Source organism: Protopterus annectens, chromosome 9.part0, assembly GCF_019279795.1.
Source record: "Protopterus annectens isolate FY-2018-M chromosome 9.part0, PAN1.0, whole genome shotgun sequence".
In the NCBI taxonomy this organism is placed as follows: domain Eukaryota; kingdom Metazoa; phylum Chordata; order Ceratodontiformes; family Protopteridae; genus Protopterus; species Protopterus annectens.
This window is the reverse complement of record NC_056743.1, coordinates 604,954,381-604,966,677: the sequence shown is the minus strand read 5'-3', so window position 1 is coordinate 604,966,677 and position 12,297 is coordinate 604,954,381. Positions and strand designations below refer to the sequence as shown.

Below are 12,297 nucleotides of genomic sequence, written 5' to 3'. Positions count from 1 at the left end.
AAAAATATGACTGTACTCATTTCTAAGGAATGTCCTGTGATTCTAGGAAACTAGCATCAAAGAATTTATGATTTATATGAGTTAGTAAAACATTTTGAAGGATTTGTCCCTAACCCATTAAGTGTGTCTACTGTGCTGCATTAAAAATATTAACCAAACTATTCCCCAAAGCTGCAGTAATATATAATAAGGGGTTTCCATTTTATAATACCAGCAGTAGTATATAATAAGGGGGTTCCATTTTGTCATAGCAGCAGTAGTATATAATAAAGGGGTTCCATTTTATAATAGACATGCTAAATGAGTACCGTAAGTGACAAAACATTATTTGCTTGATTTTAATTTACTTCTATAATTGTTGCTTTTTCTGCTAGTTTAACACAGAGGCTTACCCTACTAGGCCCAAGGCAAGGAATTCAATGATTCTGACACTTGTTCTCCTGCCTGAACTAACTAAAGTACAGAGTTCCTCTTTTGCTTAATGTGTATTTATAGGACAAAATGATAAAGAAGTGTGTGAAGATGAAAACATGTTGGGTCTACCATATTTTCTGTAGCATTATATAAAACTAAAATGACTAAAATACCAAGGAGCCCATTTGCCAGAGTGCAGCAGTTAACACTAAATGCTGAATCTAAGATTCTGAACGATTGTGCTGAGCAAAAATCCATGAAATGTGCTCCAGGGATATTTAATATTGCTGCTTTAAGATAGGAGAAAATGACAAGAAACACAACATGCTCATTTCTCAAGCTTTATTGAATGCTTATTGTACGACCTCACAGTAGCCTTAGTATTTGTTAGAACTTAATTTCCATATGCATCATTATTCTTCATTCTGAACTTTAGGGGGGTTTAAACTTTGCATTATCCAGACTTACACATAACTTGAGCCCACAAAAGGCACCATGCTAATTCTTGTAGCAAGCCAACAGAATGTCCCTAAGCATGTCAATATGTTGTGCAGTGGCAGACAGTAATACCGGATTATTTTTATAAACACAAAACATTGTGTACGTTTGCAATGTGTCTTTTTTCCTAGCAGCTGCAGTCTTATCACTGACATTCTTGTGGTTTGTTAATCAAGCTAGTTGTTCTAAGAACTTTTACTTTCCCTTTTTCTTTTCAGCTGGTTTCTCCTTTTCGGAAGATTCTTCTTTGGTAGCTTCAGGCTGTTCTTCACTTTCTCCCTCCTCCTCCTTGCCTTCGACTTCTTTTCCCTCCGCTTCTCCTTCTTCTCCTTTCTCAGTTTCTCCTCCTTCTTCTTCTGCAGCTTCTCCTTCTTCTTCCTTATCTGCTGCTTCTTCTTCTTCACCTTCTCCTTTCTCTGCTGTTTCTTCTTCACCTTCACCTTCTTCTCCTTTCTCTGTTTCTTCTTCCTTTTCTGCTTCTTCTGTTGCTTCTTCCTCTTCCTTTTCACCCTCCTCAGCTTCCTCTGCTTCTTCACCTTCCTCTTTGGTACCTAAAGTAAGATACAAATATTTTATAATATGTTTATTAAATGGTCTAGAAAAATATAACTTGCTTAAATAGCATTTTCCTTACATTAGTGTGATACCTGTTTATTATCAGTTACTCAGCACAGACAATATAACAGGTGGTTATGCCAAAATAATATTAAGAAGCTGCAGTCTTCAAGTGGTATGTGCTTTCCAAATTTTTATTGCAGTATTTGCATCTGTTATTGTTAACTAAAAATATGTATTCTTCTAAGGTCTCCCTCCACCCCGTTTTTTCTAATGCATTTTTGCCTTATGGCACTTATACCAATAATATAAGAAGCAAGCTAGTTCCAGAGTGTAGAGGCTTTTTCACCTGACTTTGCCCAGATGGTCCTGGGTGCTGAAGGAAGCTGGGTCCAGAGTGGTAGCAGTAAAACACACAATACCTTCTCACCCACCTCAAGGAAAGTGAGTTGGTGCTGTCCTGTGACAAGTGCCACCTGATGGATAGATGGGTGTTTTCCAGCTCCAGAAAGCATGGGGAGCAGTTGGGGTACATGCTTGCAAAGGAGTGCTAATGCACTTTTCCTGGGAAATATAGATGTTTGGAAGAATGCATCCATATAAGCCTCAGCACTGTGACTGCCAGCAGCAACAAGGGAGAGATAGAAGACAATTGCATAAAAAAGGATATAATCCCACCAAATAATGGCTATGAAGCCGTCAACTTCCCTTGCCAACTAGTATCTTATGGATGGCAGGTATGAAGGGAGACTGAATTGGGCTGTAAGGTGGAGGGGATTCTGGTGGTCATAGGGTGAAAAACGAGGATCAGAGCTATCTGAAAATGTCTGGTGGGGTGTATATTACTTTATTTTCTGCTCATCTTGTGTAATGTGATGGTCTGCTTTCACTCTACAGTTTATAATAAAAATAGAAATAGGGACAGGGATATAGAAATTAAGAGGCCTTTCTTAGTTTTTACTATTGATGACATTTCATGCAGAAAGCAATACTACCTCCTCTTTTAAGCTAATCTGTCTAGCTTTAAGGGGAAATCAGTTATTCTTCAGCAGTCTATTGTATGAACTGGCATGTTGTGCCACTTCACTGAAAATGCATGTTCCTCCAAAAAGGTTGATAACAACGGCATTGTTCCTTCCCTTTATGTTGGAGCATCCCCAGAACTGGTTATAACAGAACAAGAGGTACAATGACTGCCACTGTATCAGGGCTCTGAAGGTATTTTCCCCACAAAAATTAATTAATTAACTACACTTTCTAGAGCTGTTGAGTGAATTTGAATTCAATGTGTTCTCCTTCAGTTACTTTAAACCCACTTTCATAAACATCATCAGTCTTAAGCCATTGTGTACTGTACACACAGACTCATTATCAAGACTGAATTCCTTATAATGCAACCCATTTTAATACTTCCAAGTCACAACACACAGCAGAATTGAAAACTATTGCTCAACTATTTCATCATCATTTCATCTGTAAATATGTTGGAAGTAATTGCTATGTAAATTGTTAATCGTTATGTAATCCAATGTAACTACTGTCTGTTTATTTTAACTGTGGAGCTTTTCTCCCCGGGCCTCCGCTGAAAATGGACCTACGTCCAGTCGGACACTCCTGGTCAACAAATATAAATAAATAAATAAATAAACTATTATTTATCTCTGTGTTTTATCCGAGTTATCAGCAGTGTAGTTGAAATGATAGTTGGTAATATTTGTAGATCTTTATCCTAAATGGGTAACATATCTCCCGCTCTTGCTAACCATATTAATGTAAAACAAAACACAATTAAATGCTTTACTGTATTACTGGAAATGATTCTTTTACATCTTCAGATTAATATGTGAATGAATAATGAATGAAAGATACTTTATGTAGGACAACATTGGTTTTCAGCATATGTGTTTATTTATTTGTGTATTCTTTGTGTCAGTTATTCATTTGTTTAGTCAGTCATACTTCCTAGTTATACAACAAGACTTTTTTTATCACAGGTGCTTGTTTTCATGGTTATCCCAGAAATTTCAATCTGGTAAGTTCAGTATGAATCAGATTTTCAAAAGTGAGCACTTTTTCTGTAATTAAACAAAACTTTCACAATACTCCCTATCAGGATCAGTATGCACAAAAAGCCTGCAACAGGCTAGAGAAAACAAAAAAAAAAGATGTACTTTGCAAAGCATACAGTGTCACTACGTGCCTCCATGAAGCCCAATATACAGAACTTCAATACAGCAGATAAAGTTAAGCTGGACTTGTCTGTAGGCTGGCATCAAAAGACATATATTAATAGGCTTCTGAGGAACATAGGTTGCAAACTGCACCAAATATATTGCCTATGGACTACACTTCTTTCCACATACCTTACATCAGCTCCAAATCTTATGCCATTCATAGCCTCACCACTGCCTGCTGCTCTCCAATGTACCAGGTACTAAAAGTTCATTTGCAGTTGTTTAGTAGCCCTACCTACTCCTGATCACCTCAGGCTGGCTGTGTAGGTGGGCATTGTCTAATTACTACTGAAGCATCCTTCCCTCTCCCTTACCATTTTACTCACCAAATAATTGAAGACAAACTAGCATTGCCATACCCACCTTAAAGTATCAGTGATCTTTCAGTAAATATAATGTGCATCACTCCATAAATAAAGGTCTAAACCCCTCCCTTATTCTCCATCTGTCCCCAGTTCCTGTGTATTCAGTTAGTCCTTCTCTTTCCTTCAGATGTACCACTATATCACACCACTACCACTTCCTTCCAACTTGATTGTGCTAGAACAACGTAACAATGGCTGGCACAATGCACATTATGCCATCATTGTTGGCCTCAAGCTGGCATCAGAATGACTTTATTCATAATTTGTTCACACCTTAATTTAGATATTGCTTATCACCAAGCTATGCAAATGTGAGGAGGGTACTCCATGAGGTTGATTATCATGGTGGAGGCAGGCCTGTGGCATTGGTGCAGTTTAAAGGTGGGGAGGAGTCCACCAGGCCACCACTGTTTACTGTTGTCTGCCACTAACTAGACACTGGTTACATCAGCAACAGAGAGTGGAGAATGGTGGGCTACCAGGTCTGGCCATGTTAAGATCATGTTAAGATAATGTTAAGATCACAGAAAAAAGGGGGTAAGTGGGAAAATGAGCAGAGCCTCTCAGTATGTGATGGAAGACCAGTAAACATTTCTCTTGCTTAATAGTAGTCAAATGGGTTGTATATGCATGTATGTATATGTCATGGTCAAGTCTGATGGCATCATGATGGTGCCATCTTGGGACAATGATGCTCCAAACTGTATGGCACATAGTGGGCTGAGTTACATGGATATAGTACAGTGACACACTTACTTGGCACCAGTAAAGCAAATAGCAAGAACAGTTGTGCAAGAACATTTTTTTGCAAACCATTGTTGTTCACTCAATTTGATGTGTATCATTAAAATCCCTAACTCACAATACCAGTTGTTCATTTAAAGGCTATGGAAATCAATGCTAAATCTTCTAATTACAACCAGTCTGATATTTTTAACCTTAATTTGCAAGCCATGTTATTAGGCATATTGGTTAAATGGTTAAAACATGCATGTGCGTATCTCTGTAGTAGAGAGTTTATATCTACTAATTAACTATAAGTTACCTTTTGACAGCTAGTTTAGCACAAGGAAAAGCAAAAACACATAGCTTTGTGCTTACATCTAAATAATTATTTGGTTTTAAACAATACCTTCTCCTTCTTCTTCGCCTCCTTCTTCTTCTGCAGCTTCTTCTCCTTCAGCTCCCTCTTCTGTTTCCCCTTCAGCACCTTCCTCAGCTTCTGCTGCTTCTTCCTCCTCTTCTTCTCTGGGAGGCTCTTCCTTTGCTTGTTCAACTTTGGTTGCTTCTATGGCTTCTTCCAGATCGAGTGGTTCTTCCTGAGTATAGGTTGTGTAGGTTGAGGTAACTCGACTGGACATGAGATAGGGGGCACTGTGGAGTGAATATGAAGGTCTAGAAAGGATTGGGGCAGCCTGTGTATAGCCACCAAGCATTGCTCCAACACCAGTGTAGCTAAGGCGGGTCTCTTCACCTTCCAGTAGTTTCCTGGAAATAAAAAAATAAAGAGACTAAGTTTTACTTGTATCACAGCCAAGTATAATATTTCATAATGTGAGTTTTAACAATTTGAACAAGCTTGCAAATTCACTACAAGTTTTTATTGTAGGGTCATATTAACCACAGGTCTGCCTCATCTGTTGTTTCCTCTTCCTATTCAATGTAAACTGTTTCTTATCAAACCATCCACATAGTTAAGTAAAAAGGATTATGTCAAATTATATTAAATTAAATTAGATTAGATTGTGTGTCATACTGCACAAGTATATGAAGGCTGCATCACTAAGGTTACTGAATGGGACAGTCTCTCTGTCTATCTCTCACTCTCTCTTTCTCTGTCTTTGACCATGGCACAGTGACCTCAGAGTTGCTTATAATAAGCAGAGGGAAACACGGGACACAGTCCTCTTTGTTGGAAGTGAGTTCTGTAAGCAATACTATTTTTTTTCTTTTAGTTGTCAAATGCAATTTTAAACATTTTTTTATTTCTAAAAGTGGCCTTCATAACATTACTATACATGTTGCTAATGAGTTATCTGATGGGAGTATGACAAATGCCTTATGCCTTAATGTGTGATAATTCAATGGTCAAGTGTCCAAGCCACAGTTGTTGATGGAGGCCTCAGCTGGAGGAGGGGGTGTCCTTCTCACCCAAGATGCAGTAACCTCATAGTTGTTTATAATAAGTAGGAAAGAAGCATGAGACACAGACCACCAATAAGAAGTGGGAAATGTTTCCTCACCAAATGAATTTCTATTTTTAAGTGTTTTAATGTTCTTTCAGTTTTCTTCATATGAAGCATAATTCACTCAAGCTGACTTTGTGTGACTGGCAAGCATCAGTCTGTATTTACAACTATCACTAGTCAACAGGCTTGGGAGTGCCTTCTGTGTGGAGTCTGCATGTCCTCCCCACGGTTGGGTAGTGTTCAAAAGACATGCGTGCGTAACTGGCCGTGCCTTCGTTGAAGGTTGGGCGTTGAGCTGGCACCTCGGCGTTTCGTAAAAATCTACTGATAATCATTAGCGGACTGGAGTTCCGCTGTGGCGACCCCTTACCGGGAAAAGCCGAAAGACAAACAACAACAACTAGTCAACAGGTGAAGCTGTGGTGGAACACCAATTGTGCAGAATAAAATGCAAGGGATTGTGCTTCTTATTATGCCACACTTTGGCAGTACTCAGTGGGTATTTGTCCCACCCACCTAGTAACATTATTTCTGCAGAAATCCCAATAGCCCCAAAGAGGCTCATTATTAGAATTGTAAGACCCTTAGTCCCACAATAAACTGTGATTGTCAACTACATACAGCAAATTTCAAAACTTGTTCTAGTGTCAATAAAACCCTTTTGCAAGAGGGCTTCAACACCTGCATTAGTGTATGAGAATGTACCCCAATACCCCCCTCTCTCTCTCTCTCTCTCTATATATATATATATATATATATATATATATATATATATATAAAATATATTTATATGTATATATGAGTATATATAAAAGTGTGCATGTGTGAGTATGTGTGTGTGTGTGTGTGTGTGTGTGTGTGTGTGTGTGTGTGTGTGTGTGTGTGTGTGTGTGTGTATTTTTTACTCTGTGTTTCTTCTACCTTGAAATAAGTGCAGTACTCTGCAATACCACAACTGTAGACAGTATATATACACAGTATTTGCACTTTACCCGTCACTATTCTGAAGATCACAACTGAGGTCCTCAGACTTTCAAATGTACCTTCCTGAAGCATATCTGTTCACTAAACTGCTTGATCGTATATTCGTTTGATTAATTATAGAGTAAAACATATTAATTTGGAGATGTGAGTGCATTCATTTAAGCAGTTTGATGAAGCACCTTTTGTTATAAAGTAGTTACCTCAAATTGCTGAATTATAGCTGCACTTTTTCAAGGGGTGTATAGATTGGGATTCACTCCTGTGCCCCCAAACTTAATGTCACTCATTTTAGAGACACTACAAATTGCATGTTGTGTGTGTGTGTGTGTGTGTGTGTGTGTGTGTGTGTGTGTGTGTGTGTGTGTGTGTGTGTGTGTTTGTGTAACTCTTTCTCCAAGCTATAGCTATATCAGTGTGAAAATATTTAAGTGTGGAGGTGTAGTCCTTCACATGGAAAATGCAGTGGTCTTACCACCTTGCAAATGCTTCTTTTAAAGTTTGATATCTTTCTTAGCTTTTTATGTCAAATAAATACCTTAGTGTTATTTTATAATGGCAGAATTTTTTTTTACTATTCTCCTTTCAGGGAAGAATTTCAATTATTTATTTACATTTCTGTTTCAAGTAACTGTGATTCCCGAAAACATACCATAAGTTGAATATTAATGGACAGTCAGAATACAAGACAAATCAGCCAGGTTTGGTTTCATCAGCAGAACAGGTTCACCCTTATCAATCTCCATACTGTCAAAGGGAAAATCAGTTGAGCAAAGGAAAAAAATTCCACTAGTCAGCAGAGTGGCTGATAACTGCAGTTGTAGTTCTTTTAGCTGATGCTAATCAATATACGTTAAATAATATGTGCTAACACCAAAATGTGGTGTAGTGGCTTTCAGAGTTTTGTACTTAAGTAGAATTGCTTACTTTGATGACACTACCAAGAAAAAAACATACAGTAAAAATGTTGTTAGTCTATAAATGTAATCGGAGAACTGAAATATATTCAGCATACATTTGCCATTTTTGTAGTTTTAAAGAGCAAACTGTCATTAAATCATAATGGTTAACAGTAATTAATTCTACATATATGTAAACCCATTTTCTGTATTTTGCTTAGTGCTTAAAACCTAAACCTTTGTAACAGAAGTATATATCCAAGAAGGAGAAAAAATCATTATCCTTACACTAGTTTATAATTTTGTGAGCTTCATCAGCACTTGGTATGCAAAACACATTTTAGACTTCAGACTGAGATTTGTATTAACTGTGGAATGTGCTATAAGATGGCACTTTGTGTTTTTTAGACAAAAACACCCAAATGAGTAGCATTTTGTTCTGTACTACCTAGTACATCTGACATAGAAGGAAATAATAACATCTGCGCTATGGCATTTGCTGCTTACAGTTAGGAGCTCAGAATCACTTGCAGTAGTCTTACTGTTAATTGAGAAATGGATACACTTTTCAGTAAGTATTAAAGATATACAATGCACACATGTAAGATTGTGTTAAGGCAAGAGCTCTTAGAGTAATTCAATCATGTTACCTATGTCTGTTTCAGCTTTCTGAGTACACAGAATGTATATGTAGCCACTGACTGTGAGAGAGTTTTCAGCTGTACAAAAACTTAGTAGCAGATGTCTATGTATTTCTGTTTGATGTTGGGAAATCAGCATATTTCAGTTGCACTGTGAGATGGATCGCATTGAAAAATGCTAGAACCATCTAAGAATTTCCAGTGTCATCTAATAAAGTATACCTTGGTGTGTACTGTGATGTGATTTTGCACTAATGCCATGGTATTGGTAAAGAAGGTAAGGGTCTTGCTTGGACTGCTCTGTTGTAAGACAGCAAAAGAATACAGCTAACAAATCAACTTTTGATATTCTTTCCAGTATGTGATAAACCCATTGCACTATGCATACTGGTGTTCTTCCTTAATTTTCAAATAGTTTCTTCCACTTTCAAATGTCACAGTCTATTTCAGTCATAGTTCCTTAGTCTGTTAGTGGAGACATTCTTCTATATGTGACTTTTCAACAAAATATACACAGACAGTGTAATAGATGTTTGCAAACTGCTTGGTCTTAGCTTTAAAAATACATTTACAGTGTGCATTATATTATTTTCTATATATTTAAAAATGATAAGTCTTGATGGTGTTCCTACCCAAGTAACATAATAAAATGGTATACATAGAAAAAGGAAACTTGGATTTCTGCTTTAAAACTGAGGAGTGTGTTGTGAAAATTAAGCACACATATGACACACCTGTCTGTTATAATGTGTACCTACAATGACAAGTAGTCCCAGTGAAGTTGGCTCTCAAACAGGCACACACCAACCACTTCTCAAATATACTAAAACACATCGCCTGGTGTGGTGGCTTTTAACAGGATCCCCAACTTTTTCACGTGTTTCTGTTTTCCTGTTTTAGGGAGGGTTACCTGTCTGCATCTTTGGGTGTGGTTTAATCCCTTGTCACAACTGCAATTCAGCCAATGAAATTATGTGTTTCTCTGTAGAATAATATTTAACGTTATTCAGAGTAGTAAGTAACGTCTCTCCTGTCTCAAAGTTTCGTCCATTAGGAAGAAGACTCTTTCCAACAAACAATTTGGATCAAGTTTATACAAAGAAGAAAGAAAATACAATAGGATCACTGAAAACTTCAAGAATATTAAGACATTTTTGGGCAGAGGTGAAATCTCACCACGAAGTATACACCCTTGGAGGTTCTCTGTACTATACGGAAGCCACGTTACTAAATGTGATATGATTTTTAAAAAGGGGGTTGAAGCTGTATTTTCAAGGATAAGAGGTGACACAGACGCCTTACCTGTATGCGGCAATTTCGATATCTAGAGCCATTTTGACGTTTAGTAGGTCTTGATATTCTTTCAAATACCGAGCCATTTCATTCTTCGTAGCCCTTAATTCGTTTTCCAATTTGTTGACGGTGTCCTATTAAGAAGAACGAGAAGCCTATATAAAATTGTTTTGCATAGAAATGTAATATGAATTCGTAGCTGGCATCCCGTTTCCATTGCATTTATAGGACATTTTCATAAACACTACTTAACGCAACCACAGCTGCGGTACATTTGATTTTGCTAGAAAAGTAATTCGACCACACATTTTGCTTCGACATGAGTATATATTGCGGAGAAACTCCATTGTTTTCTACTATTTTCATCCATTTTTATTTTTCAAAAAGAGTGCCCCCCAACTTTACACCAACATTTTATTGCATTAGAGTGGGCTGACATAGTATTAACATTGTATGTTGTATACCACAACAGTACAGTTTGGGTGATGCTGAGTATAACATATTATCTTTGTTCCCCTATACATATACGCACACACGTTGTAATAATTTCACAGATTATTGCTAAATTCAGATTCCCTGATCAAGTTATGTGTCTATATACATACACACAGACACATGCACAAACACACAAATCTCTAAGAACGCACTTTGCAGTACCCATAACACTGCGCTTTATTCTCAGCCACACACACATAAGCACGCAATGTAATTATTTTAGAGGTTGCTACATTTACTGAACTAGGAATGTCAAGCTGTTTTCACACATACACACACACTTTTCTATAAACTTAAATGCATGTTTCTTCATTCGTGGGTGGGGTGATGGTTAAGCTATATTTGACAACATAAAAAGTTGTACCTGTAAAACTGCAATCTCCTCGCTTTGCTTTTCCTCCAGCTCTTGCAGTTGCCTCTCCAGAGCTTCATTCATTCCTCGACAGGCTTCGATCTCCAAGTTCCTGGCTTTGAGCTGTCTTCGGGACTCCGACACTTCTTCCCGGGCAGCCCGTACAGCATCTGTGTTTTTAGCTGCGCTCTCGGTGAGCACGTTGAAGCGGCTTTTGAACCAGTCCTCAGCTGCCTGCATGTTTTTGGCAGCCAACTTTTCATATTGTGCACGGATGTCCCGCAGGGCAGCGGACAGGTCGGGCTTGGCCACGTCCATCTCAATAGAGATTTGGGCATATTGGATCTGCGCTTGCAGCTCTGCGATCTCCTCTTGGTGGATTTTCTTCAGAAAGGCGATTTCGTCCATCAGATTGTCAATGCGTTTTTCCAACTCAGCCCGAGCCAGGGCAGCATCGTCCGCACTTTTGCGGGTTTCCATTAGCCTTGTCTCCGTCTCCTCCCGGTTTAAGACTTCCTCTTCATAGCGACTTTGCAGGTTTCTCAGGGTATCTTCTAGGTTGTCCCGCTCACCCTGCATAGCTTGCTTCTCATTACGAGCATCATCCACGGCCAACCGGAGGTCTCTGATTTCCTGCTCATAGATGTTCCGCAGCCTAGAAGGCTCCGTGTTCTTCTGCCTGAGCACCAGCAGCTCAGCCTCTAGGACTTTGTTCTGCTGCTCTAGCTCATGGACCCTGTCAATGAAGTTAGCAAACCGGTCATTCAGTTCCTGAAGTTGCATCTTTTCCTGGGTGCGCACTGTTTTCAGGTCACTGCTCAGTGCAGCTACCTGGCTAAGGTCGAGGGACTCGGCTGCAGATATGTAAGCGGGGGACCCGGCTGCATAAGTTCGCCTGGCCGAAACGGAAGACACCGGGGCTGAATAGCTGGAGTATGCTGGCCGGGCTGCTCCATAACTTGTCCTGTGAGAGATGTGTACTCTGGGGCTGCTTTCTACATACCTCCGTTTGTAGGAGGATGCATAGTAAGGCTCAAAGCCAAGGGAACTCATGCTGACTGGCTGCCGACTGGCTGGCAAATGCTGATCGGAGGGCTGCTCGGTGTCTTCTGTCCCAGTTCGCCTATTTATAAGAGGATGGAGGCAGTCCTGACGCAGCGCTTTGCTGACAGCCGCAATCGATGTCCCCCGCCCGCAATGAACTCAGTCCCCTTTGTCCCATCTGCTGCTCTACTCAGTTACTAGGCTCTGTAGGGAAGTTTACATGGATAGATAGATAGACAGACAGATACATAGATAGATACTGTGCTATATGGTGAAGCTAAATCTCTCTCTCTCTCTGTATATATGCACACCTTTAGTTAAAATAAATTTGCAGCAT

General features: G+C 38.9%; 1 protein-coding gene across 1 annotated transcript; it reads right to left on the bottom strand.

Moving 5' to 3' along the window:
- Positions 1-741: 741 nt before the first annotated feature.
- NEFL (neurofilament light chain) lies at positions 742-12,038 on the bottom strand. The gene is made up of 5 exons (XM_044083156.1): positions 10,929-12,038; positions 10,079-10,203; positions 5,277-5,554; positions 5,199-5,243; positions 742-1,394 (listed from the first exon to the last, which is right to left on the bottom strand). The coding sequence occupies exons 1-5, from the start codon at positions 11,967-11,969 to the stop codon at positions 1,108-1,110; spliced, it is 1,776 nt and encodes a 591-aa protein (XP_043939091.1). The 5' UTR covers positions 11,970-12,038; the 3' UTR covers positions 742-1,107.
- Between the last annotated feature and the right edge of the window lie 259 nt (positions 12,039-12,297).

Coding starts and splice junctions, on each gene's coding strand:
- NEFL (XM_044083156.1), bottom strand. CDS start 11,969: ATGAGTTCCCTTGGCTTTGAGCCTTACTATGCATCCTCCTACAAACGG. Junction 5,244..5,276: donor AGCAGCAGAAGCTGAGGAAG/GTGCTGAAGGGG, acceptor AGGGAGCTGAAG/GAGAAGAAGCTGCAGAAGAA. Junction 1,395..5,198: donor AGGCGAAGAAGAAGGAGAAG/GTATTGTTTAAA, acceptor AAGAAGCAACAG/AAGAAGCAGAAAAGGAAGAA.